General features: G+C 32.1%; 1 protein-coding gene across 9 annotated transcripts in view; it reads left to right on the forward strand.

The window, feature by feature from the left end:
- The window catches only part of TMEM161B (transmembrane protein 161B), a 65,924-nt gene that overhangs the window by 31,771 nt on the left and 22,084 nt on the right, over positions 1-12,069 (forward strand). For 5 of the 9 annotated variants that reach the window (XM_036925642.2, XM_036925641.2, XM_036925650.2 and 2 more), the window contains 2 exons: positions 1,562-1,659; positions 5,133-5,289. In XM_036925642.2, the coding sequence (XP_036781537.1) occupies positions 1,562-1,659; positions 5,133-5,289 (255 nt within the window). The remainder of the gene's footprint in view (positions 1-1,561; positions 1,660-5,132; positions 5,290-12,069) is intronic. The other 4 variants (XM_036925645.2, XM_036925651.2, XM_036925644.2 and 1 more) reach the window with 1 other exon arrangement.

Here is a 12,069-nt window from a genome sequence, read left to right on the forward strand (position 1 = left end):
TGTTAATAAATTAGCCTCTCTGAATGGTCCTTAGCTTTCTCACCTGGGGAGGACTTCTTAGGACTTGAAACTTTGATTCTAATATATTACAAAATGTTTGTGACAACAAATTTCTCCTGTATATCATAAAAAGTACATTAACCTGGGCTTAATATATTTGTATGTGCTTTTTTTTTAAGCATCAGTGATTATTTGACATGAAGTTGAAAATTTGAAAAGACTGTCTTTACTATCTTGTTACCATTTTCTTTTTCACTTACCATTACAAATACACCTTGAAATTCATTGAAATATAAGAGTAAACCTCTTTATCTGTATTGCAATAGTTATGACCTTTAGTAAAACATACCCTCCTATTATTAGGATTTCCAAAGCACTTTTACACAGTGTTACTTAATCCACTCAACAACCCTGAATATTAGGTATTAATTTATATTTTACTAATGAGGAAAAGGATGTTAAATGAGTTGTCCAAGTTAACATAACCAGTTAAAATTAGAATTTTAATCCAGGTTGGTTTTTAGTTTCTATATTTCTTCTTCACTGTTCCACCTCTGCCTATTCATAGCTATACCATGTCCAATATTTGTAAAATGTTGTTATGTAGCATACTGTTTATTTTACAAATAGTTGAATTCTTATAGTTATTTGTTTTGTAGTCATACCTTGTAGTTAATATATGCCTTGTAGTCAATAATTTTATTTTTACAATAACTTTTATATGATGAAAATACTTTACATTTAACAAAAGGTGCACTAGTGACAATGTCTTGTTCCTTGTGGCAATAATTATTTGATTTATTGATGTGGATTAATCTTTTTACCAGGGTTTTTCCAGAGTATATTTATTCAAGAATAAATGCAAAATTTTTTCTTGATATTATAATTAATTTTATTAAAACTTTGTTACTTTTACATATGTTTGATTGTCTTTAAAAATTAAATTTGAACATGATACATAAGCACCTGAAGAATTCCTTTCTCTTCCTCCATCCGTGATTCTTTGTAAAAGTGACTCCCAGTAAGCCTTACACATTTCTGAATTTCTCATGCACATAAATCTTAATATATTTCTTTATCTCTGACTTGTTTATAGCCACAGGTCTGTTTATGTATATATATTTACATACATATACACACATATATGTATATATATTTACATGCATGTTTGTACATGTGTTTCAAAGAAAGATGCATTTTGTCTCATTTGCCTTTACTTTTTTGCCTAAAGAAAGGTGTTAGATTGTCTTTAAATCTACAGAAGGGAGAGTAGGAGAAATGGGGTGAACTGTTAAGATAGCAATCAAGATTTTGTCACTAATTTAGGTAACTGTTTCTCTGGTAATCTGCATATTCACGTAATAATTCACATTAACAGATTGTAGTCTTCCCTTTTAAAAACTACTTTTGAATCCCTTAACTTCCTTTTTGATGAAATGTTAGAAATTCTGCTTCTTTTTCACTGTGAAATTTAAAACCTCATTTGTAATCAGTTTAATACAAGCACTTGGATAACAGTGTAGGTAACTTGTTTCTTGTGTCACTTGTCTGATTTTTATAGGAAATATAATGGTCACATTGAAAGTAAGCCACTAACCATTCCAAAGGATATTGACCTCCATCTAGAAACAAAGTCAGTTACAGAAGTGGATACTTTAGGTAAGGGAAATCCTGCTAAAGCGCTCTGTAAATTTCTTTTAAATTATGCTAGTGAAAGTACTTTCATTTTTGTGCTAGATTTTTTTGTTTTTTTCATCATTAAGTCCATCATACAGAACATGGAATCTTTTTTAGTACTTAAAATCTCAAAATGACTTAATGTGATTTTTTTTTTTTCTATTTGCCTAACTTGTAGTAAGCATAATTTTCCCATTTTTCAGAACAGGCTGGTGTACACAAGTTTGTCACACAGTTCATGTTGATATCAGTTTTCATTATTTTGAATTTTAGACTTTTTGCCATCTATTCCAGTCTGCTCCTTTTATAATGCAGCTTGCAGAAATGCATTTGTATGTTTGTATTGAATTACCTGTATGTACAGTAATTCAACTTCTGTCTTGTATTTAGTAGAAAGGAAAGTGGTTTTAGAATAATGAACTGGACCAGCAATCAGAAAACTTACTCAAGATGCACTTTTACCATTAGGTGTTTCTGAGTAAGCAGTTTGGTTTTTTTTCTCTGTATGTCAGTGTTTACAATTGTATAATAACTATAATGATTTTAAATTTAAAATGAAATTATTTGAATCATAGAAGAGAAAGGCATCTAAGGTGATATTGTATAAAATACTAACTTTTAAACCTGGCTGTACATCAGAATCTCTTGAGCAACTCTTAAAAATAAAGATTCTTCATACTTACTGTTTAAAATTTAGTAAATCTAGAGTAGGTTCTTGGAATTTGTGTTTGTAAAAATGCTCCAGGTTTCTTTTTTTGGGTTTGATAGCTAATGGTTTACATGGTAAGTGAGGTGGTAAAGTAACAAGTTTTTTAAAAAACAGTTTTGGTAATGTTGAATAAAGTATCATTATGTAATTTGGCCCTTCCTGGGTTAAATCACACCACCCCAGAAGAACCTTAATAAATTCATCTAGTATCCCATAAAATTATTTTATTATGCTAAATGGCTTCAAGATATTTGAAAATTGATCCTACATCTATAATGATTATGTGTGTGCGTGTGTGTGTGTGTATGTGTGCGTGTGTGTATGTAAGGTGTCCTGCAACTTAAAAATGTCGATGAGGAAAAATATAAATCAGTTGTCTATTATTAAGGTTTTTAAGACTGGTTATGTCATTCTCTTTTTTCTTTTTAGCTCTTTTTCATGAAAAATTTTAAACATTTAAATTAAAGCATATTGTCATTTGATTGGTTTTCACATATTTTACTAATCCTGTATGTGTGCTTGCTTGTATAAAATGTTCACAGACATGTATAAATATAGGAATATGTACATGTTCTCCCTGATTCCTACTACAGATTTTTGCCATTGTAACTAATAACTAATGTTCATTGAATAATTATTAGCTAATTAACTTAATAGTTTAAAATTGAGTTCTTAACAAAATCATCCTCACAGTTCTATAAGGCATGTATCTTTTATTGACTTTTTTTTTCTTTTTTAACTTATTAGGCAGAGAGGTTACATAACTTGGCCAGGGTTACTCACCAAATGTAGAGCCAGTCAGTGAGAACTAGGCTGTTTGAGTGAATCTAAAATATTGAAATGAAGGTAATGTGGCTTCTGCACACAGCTTATTCAATATTTTCTTTCACTTGCACTATTTTGAGAATTCACTGCGGCTGGTACTGGTTTAACAGCTGGCTACATAATATCAAGAACATTGCAGGTAATCAGAATAATAGGAGGATGTTTTATTTATGTTTATATAGGTATAATTTGTGAGTGCATGCTGTCTATGTGTATTTAGGTAAAAGTAGAGGTTTTCTGCCTGTTATGTAGTCATAAGAGCTTAATGCAAACCACTATGCTTGATGAACTCTTTTAAGTTTTCTTTTGATTTCAATATTCAATTAAAGGCACATATATAATTTTATTATTGAATGCAAAAAGAAGAATATAGTAACTGGGTTAAATATTTAGCCAATAACATGTATAATTTGTACTTTTGTTGAATATATGTGTTATTGATACCCCAATACCTATCTTAAGAGTCTATCTTTATTTGTATTAGTTATTTACCGTAAGAACCTCTTAAAGAACATAATATTTGAATGTCACTTGGCTGTTTGCTCTGAGTTCTCTGGAGGAAGCCTTTGTTAGAATGAGTAGATGTGAAGCATAGAATACTTCAGCTTTTGCTAATAAAAATTGAAACCTTTAGAAAAATGGATATTTGTCTACTTGTTCATCCATTTCCCTGTCCTCCTCCCAGAAGTTATTCAGATGGCTCAACTGGGTGATTTTTAGAGTGGAGGAAGGGTAGCTTAGAGGATGTGAATCCTGCAACCATGTTAGAGTAATCTTTTACACTAATATTCAGAAGCTATGTATAATAGCTATTTATACATAGCTATTAGGCCTGTCACAACAAAAAAATGGCTAAAGCAGCTAAAATAACTTAAAGCAAATCGAGTGTTAACTTGGTGTAAATAAAGAATTTATCCAGTTATAAAGGGATTTGGGATTTTTGCTATGACTTCATAGGGGTATAAGTTTGGTTAATTTGTTTTGATATTTTAAATAAGTCTTACCTTGTGTGGCATGTTATTTTTAAAATAATTTTCGCATAAGTGTTCGATTTAAAAATATCCTGCGGTATCATATTTTACAACTAAAGTTTTTCAAGGCAATGTAGATCATTTTATTTTATGGCAGTGAGAAGATAGGAATTGATGTTTATGTACATGATTTATTCCCATATTTTTAGGAGGGAGGCCTTATACAAAATGTTATCTGAACTATACTGTGACAGAAGTAAACCAGAATATCTGAGATAAAAAGGAAGATGGAAACATATTTACTTTCAGAGAATGTTAATTTTAATGTAAATACTTAAGGATGGATGGTTTGTTGAAAGGATAGTTTTATGGAAGATCAACAGGCATTTCATCAGCTTTTCTTGCAGAAAAAGAGAGAATGAAAGTTATACGTATTAAATTTATTGTTTTAATCTGCAGTAACTCACAAAATTATTAATCTTCTATTAGTGCAGTTAATAACTGTAACAAAATAACTCTTTTACTTCACAGAAATGAAAAGTACAAGTAAAATTTTAGTACTTTACACCAAATTGTATCCTAAAGCTAAGGTATTGTATCTTAGATTCTTGAAAAACAACTCTTGATTTATAATTTCTGTAAAAAAATAGCTAATGAACTCAGAAAATAGTAACCCATTTTTGCAATCGTATATTTTAGCAACAATTTAAATATTTTCTGGTAATCTAATCAGGCTCTAATGATTTATGAGGTAGTAAGAATGTAGTCTGGATACCAACATTCTCAATCTGTTTCCTATACTTTTAGATTCTCATGTTTTTAAATCTTACATTGGAAATCAACAAATAGAAAAAATGCTAGCATGTTTAAAGTTAATTATAGATAAATCCTTCTAAGCTGTTTATGAAAGGTTAAGTAAACCTCTTTTTTTTAAAACCTTTATTTTTCAGCATTGCATTACTTTCCAGAATACCAGTGGCTGGTGGATTTCACGGTGGCTGCCACAGTTGTGTATCTAGTAACTGAAGTCTACTATAATTTTATGAAGCCCACACAAGAAATGAATATCAGCTTAGTCTGGTGTCTACTTGTTTTGTCTTTTGCAATGTATCCTTCAAAGCATCATTAACAATAATTTATGAATTTGTTTTCCTTTTGCAGCTAACACCATTAGATCTTATCTCTGATTTGAAAAAGATTTTAGATCATTAGAGAATTTATCTTTTTTGAAATTATTTAAATGCAAAAAAAGCAATACAAAGTAGAGGTAAAAAGTTTAAAAAGTGAAATACAAGGAAAGATGCCAGTTTCCTGCCTTTCCTTTCCTGATTCTCATGTCAGAGAGGAGCCACTTTTACCTCTCTTATGTATTTATTTTGATACTTCCTTCCATATGTTTAAATATGTGCAATGTTTTTTATTTCTTTAATTTTGGATATATTGTACCCTTTCCCCCTTCCTTTTCCTTCCTTTCTTCTATTCTCCCCAAATAGTGAAGAGACAACTTTATTAAATCAGTAGTTATAGTTAGATCTATGAAAATATATATAGCGAAGCATTATAGTGTCATGTTACTTTCCTTGAACAATTTTTTATTCTTGTTTTATAGAAGCTAAACTCCTATGGAATGCTAAACCTCAGAAGTTCAAATATATCAGTTCTATTATGGAGGGTATTATGAAAATACCCTCCTGGAGCCCTCAATTCTCTAACCTTCCTGTAAGCTGTTGTGCTAGGATTTTCTTCACTATTTTCCTAACAATTTCCTGTTTTTCTTTTTGGGTCACGTCATCTCTTCCTTGGTTTACTCTCCTTTTGTCAGACTCATTCTCCTGTAGTGTCTGAGGAAGGGATGGTATTTTTTTTCTTAAATCTTGCATGCCAAAACGATCTTTAGTCTTCTCCCATACTCAATTGATAGTTGGGTCAGTACAAATTCTGAGATACAGTTTTTCCTCAAGGTTTTGAAGGCTCCTGAGAAACTACCCTTCTGCTCTTCACAGTGCTCCTCTTCTTCCCCATCTAATATTTGTTTTCCAGGATCTTTTTATCCTTTAGGTATTTTGAAATTTCTTTTTAATTGCATTACAGTTCTAGGCTTAACTTTAAAGTCTTGAAACTCACATCCTTTACTACTGGGCAATGTTTCATTTTTTTCTTATTTTTATTAAAATTAAAGTTTTTCTTTTCTATTTCTACCTTTCCAAAGATAACTTTCTGTTTGATGTTTACATCCATATTTCCATATGCATACAAGGCCACACTGCATGATTTTAGTTTTGGGCTTTAACTATTGCCATTGCCATTTCACTCTGAAAGTGAGGATTTAGCACATCTGCCTATCTTGTCACCTATCACTGATCATTTCCTGTTCACCTCATCTTTTGAATACAGTAATGTCATTTTTTAGGAGAATATTCAGTATTTATGTTATGATCATGTAAACCTTTCAAAGAATAATACTTGTCTTGATTTTTCACTTGCATTGTATTCTTTGTACATATCATTAATTCAACCTTGAACTCGTCTGGATGTATAAATCTCAGTATGTTCAGAAACACCAGGTAGTATGTCAGTTTCATATGGGAGAGTGATCTGGGGCCTTCAGATAGGCCTTGGTCTGGATTGGTTAGCCTTCCCAACTGATGCACAGCTATCTCCCCTTGGGATCACCAATTATCATTTTTTTAGGGATTTTCTTTGCATCTCTTGAATTGAAGCTCTTGGTCTTATATTCCATGTCTGCCTCTTGATTTACTTTCTCATTTTTGTGGAGCAAGATAAAATCCTTTAATTTTATCTTCAAAAAGGTTGCATGGGAAATGCATTTTTTGGGAGCTTGCAAGCCTGAAAATATTTTTATTATACTTGAAAATTAGGTGACCTTTTCATTGAGCATGGAGTGCCAGGTTTAAAATCATTCTCCTGACAATTTTGAAGGTGTTATTGTTTTTGAAGTTCCATTCTTGCTTTTTAAGAATTCCAGTTGCTATTCTGATTTCTGATTTTTTGTATGTCCATTTTTTTTCTCTGGAATCTTTACCATCTTTTCTTGGCCACATAAGTGTATTGAAATTTTGTGATGATGTGCCTTGTTGAGGATCTGTTTTCATCCATTAGCAAGGACTTCACCAATCTGGAAATTCATGTTCTAGGAAATTTTCTTGCATTATTTTATTTGTGATTTTCTTTTCTCTAGTTCCTCTGTTTCTTTAATGCTCATTGTTCGGATATTGTATCTCCTGGACTGGTTCTCTGAGACTCTCATTTTTCTGTCAAATATATGTTTATGTTTACATTTTTATATTTTTTCATTTCCAGGAGATTTTCTCAACTTTCTCAGCCCTTTGAATTTTTGTTTTTAATTTCTGCTATAATTTTTACTTTTCAAGAGCTATTTTTCTTATGCTTCCTCTCTTTTATGGAATCCTGCATGTTCTATGTATATATTCTTATAACTACTCAAGATATTGGTAGATTTTGTGGAAAGTTTTCTTTCTGCCAATTATCTTTTACTCTGAGTTGTTCTGGTTGGTTGGTTTTGTTGTTGTCTTTATTGTTAAAGACGTTTCTTTGGAGAATGTAATCCATATTTGCCTGTTCATATATAAGTCAAAGCACTGAAAATCATCATGGAAGCTCTGAGTAACATGTTTAGGCAAGTTGTTGAATCATCTGGATAAGCCAGAGATGATCTATTTTATCTTCTCCTAAGCATAATCTCCAGACTTTTTATCTGTGAATGTGCAATTTTTATAGCATTCTTGTGTCATAGATGTATAATATCTTTTTATTCCTAAAGATATTAATATCTTTTAAGATTTAATTTGCACCTTGCATTTTCTGAGGTGTCCCCTCCTTTTTTTACTTTAATCCTGTCATGTTAAAGATTGTTCTCAAATGTGTTATGGTCTTTGAGTATCTGCTTATATTCAGGAAGGAGGCATTTACAAATTAGAAGTTTTGTACAAGTGGCTTGACTTTATTGTTTGGTGGCCCTTTTTGTGATTATTGAGTAGGGAACTGGTATTTAATCCTTCGGGTCACTTATATTTATTTTTATTTATTTTATTTTTTTTAAGGTATTATTGATATGCACTCTTAGAAGGTTTCACATGAAAAACAATGTGGTTACCACATTCACCCATATAATCGAGTCCCCCCCATACCCACTGCAGTCACTATCAATCAGTTTAGTAAGATGCCACAGAGTCACTATTTGCCTTCTCTGTGCTACATTGTCTTCTCCATGATACCCTCCACACCATATGTGCTGATCATAATACCCTTGGGGTCAATTTTAATATCAGTCTCTGCAGGGTGATGGGCCAGTCCTTTTCTCCAGACAAGAACTGTCCTTCCTTATGTGGGATATATTGGATAGCTAGTTGTATGGAAGCCTACTGGAGAAGACTCAGACTCAGCATTCACTGAAAGTGTGCAGGCATTAATTGAAATGCATATCTGTATCCTCAGCCCTGCCCCTTTTTTTCAGCTCATCATTGTCACTCTAAGTTTTACATGGTGTTCCCAAGCTGAACCTTCTCTGTTTTAACATCTTAAGATAAGAATTCTGGGTTCTGCCACAGTTGGGAAAGGGCCATCACCTAATCTGTATGATTAGACAAGACAAAAGATCTGGGAAGTCTAATTACTACTAATGTAGACATTCAGCTAGTCATCCTGTTTTCATCCATTCTGCAAACTTGTCTTCAGAGATACCTGCTGTCTCTAATTCCTGACTTTTCTACTGCTTTCTGTGAATGAATTGGCTTTCCTCGTCCTTTCCATGAATGAATTGGGTTCCTCCCTTTGTAGGACCAGCATAGTAGAGAAAACTGAAACCTAAATCAGTTTCTGCTTGTTTATCTACTTTACTGTCTTCCAAAATTTTGTCATCTTTTCCTGTTTGTCTTTGAGGGTTTTAACTTTCTGTCTTACATGGTTTCTTTTGTCAGAGTTTGGTAGTAAGCAGAGTAAATGCACATCTCACATCTTTTGTATTCAACCAGAGATTACTGAACTGTCTTTTAAAGCTATAAAGTGAATACCATTTTAAAAACATGGTATGATTTGGCATTCAACACTATTGTGTTCTCTCTTGACTCTTTTGGATTGATCTGAGTGAAATTTAAACTTAGACGAGCCAGAACAAAGCCTTAAGAGTTAACATCGTCACAAAGGATATATTGTACAGGGTAGAAATACTGATCATATGTATTGGTTGAGTAATATTCCCAAATATCCAGTGTTATATTCACTTCAAGAGCAGATTAAGTTGAAGCATTTAAAATATTACTATTTAATTCTGTGGTATTAAATATGTGAAAATACCATTCCATTAGAATAAAGACCTATCCCGAGACATTAAGTCATAAGAAACTCATTAAAAATATCTTAACTTGATAATTAGCAATAGCAGATTATATGTCATGTAACTTTTTTCACATTTCAAATTCTCATGTTCTGTGAAATATTATTATGGAGTATGCTTGTCTTTCATTTTCTTGATGGTATATAGATATGGTTAGGTAGTATTTATGTGGAAATACATTTTCTTCATGTCTAGTTTTATTCAGTGTGATACAGCCCTTAATATCTTCTTACCAGAGAAATTAGAAAAATGTACTTCTTGATAGCTACTCAAATTATTGCTTATGTGAATAAATTCCATCTTTTCCTCTTCACTCAGTAATGCCTGATAATGTGGGAGCAAATGTCCCAAACACTCTTCAGCACTGAACTGGCTCTGCTTAGTTTTAAGTAATGCACTCATGAAAGGCACCAAACAATAGTATCCCTGTGGGAATCTGGTAGCTGGCTCTCTCCCCATCCCAGAGAAGACAAAGTGCAGAAAGGCCTTAGAATCTAAGCTGTTTTCTGCCAACTTTCACCCTCCGCAAAGCAAGTAGGAAAGAAGAAGGAAAGTAGAAATGTGTATATGCTTGGGTATGTGATTTTCCTCTGAACTTAGAGCATGTGAGAAAATAACCTACTACCTTCAAAGGCATGCAGGAAACCAGAACTAAGTACCAGATACACAGATTAACATCAAGGAAGAGTCTGTTTATAGACTTTCTATCTTAGTTATAACATATCTAGTATGCCTTTCACACCCTATGAGCAGAGTCTAGCATCAGTGACCTCTGTCTGGCTTCTCTTTGTTTTCTTATTGTGTGTGCCTACTTATTAGTCAAACACATGTCTCTATTGATTACATAGGACAATAGCTCCACTTAAGTCCAGAGTTACACATACATCAGTTGATACAGAAATTTTCTGCAGTTGTTACTGATGAAATGTCCTTTGTTAAAGTGGTCCCACAATTAGATACTTACAAACTTAAATAATTGGTTCACCTAAAAATGAAGAAGAAAACTTTAATTTCCATGGCCATTTTAGTTTTTCCTCCCATGAATTTCATTTGACATACTCAGTAGGACAGAAATGAAAATTTCTACAAAATCGTGAAAGTTCTAAAGCATGAGAATGACTTTAAAATGTGTGACACTAAAATCTTGAACCCTGGAACCTAAAACTGAGCCATCTCTTGTCATCAGCTCTGCTTTCTGTTTCATATGAGTTGTACATGCATCTTAGCTATCACACCTGCTTCCAATCTCACTTCTAAACTCAAACTAATTCTCAGCTTTACTCTCTTGTTCATTTGTAATTCTAACCACCTTATTTGACCCAGTCTGTGTTCCAGTTCCATTTATGCCAAGTTACATGGTGTTGGGGAGAAAAAGGTAAAGAAAACCTTAACAGTGAGGGTGAAGCAGTTGTAGTAATCGTCTTTCCTGCACAATGGCCCATGAAGTGTTAGAGTCACTGGAGAAATGTCTACTGATTTTATATCATATCATTTTCATTTATGAATAAAGGAAAAATAAAATTAAAATTGTGCTTACAGAAAATTCAGGGATCCTTTTATGGAAATAAAATTTTTAAAAATTAAAATACAATCTGGATTTTTCTTAAGAACCTTTTTTTATGAATAAGCTGTATCACAGAGTAAAATTGTGTTAATTTTAAGTGAATTTGAAAAGAAAACTAGGAAAAATGATAAAGCTTCTCAATAGTCATATTATATTTGATTAAAGGACTCGATCATTAGTCACATTTCCACAGTGCTTGTATTTTACAGTGTGGATGGTTTAAGGTACAAAATTTTATTATGTATATTTTTAAGGCTATGTTTTAAATTTTAATTTGCCTTGGTTGCCAGACATGCAAATTTTGTATAAAGCAAAAAGTTGTGAATGGTTTAAGTTGAAAGAAATCCTAAGGTTTTCTGTGTTATAATTCAGTTCTGTATGTAGATTTGTAAATTAATCTACAAGTGAAATACTGCATTTGTTTGCTGTAGAAGATAGACAAAACTACAGTAAACTAACACAATTTAGTCACCTTTTCTCAGTTCCTTAAAAGATTCTAAATTTTACTGTATTCTTACTTTACAAAATGTCCTTCTTTAGATTAATAAGAAAAATAAAACACTAAACCCTGAAGGGAAGTGCATAAGATATCAAGCCTCCTAGGGAGAAAGTAACAGAGTCAAACTATGGAATCTAAACCAAGGTACTTGTTTTGTCTTAAAAATTTGTATTACGGCGTGGTGTGTCAAGGTTTGTTTCATTAGTAAACTTTTTGGAGATCTCTTGTGTCATGAATGCTACCTAATGAATCACCTTTCAGGTCAGAAACCTAGAGTTACATAGGGAACTTACTTTGGAGATAGAACTGTATTTCTCTTAATTAATTTATAATTAAGTATAACTTTTTTCTTAGGGCATGAGAATTTTACTTCTGAATATACAAATGTAAGGATAGCCTTCATTGTTTTGATTTATTTTTAATCCTGATTAATCTTGTTTGTTTGTTTCC

This window comes from Manis pentadactyla, chromosome 2 (genome assembly GCF_030020395.1).
Source record: "Manis pentadactyla isolate mManPen7 chromosome 2, mManPen7.hap1, whole genome shotgun sequence".
Taxonomy (NCBI): domain Eukaryota; kingdom Metazoa; phylum Chordata; class Mammalia; order Pholidota; family Manidae; genus Manis; species Manis pentadactyla.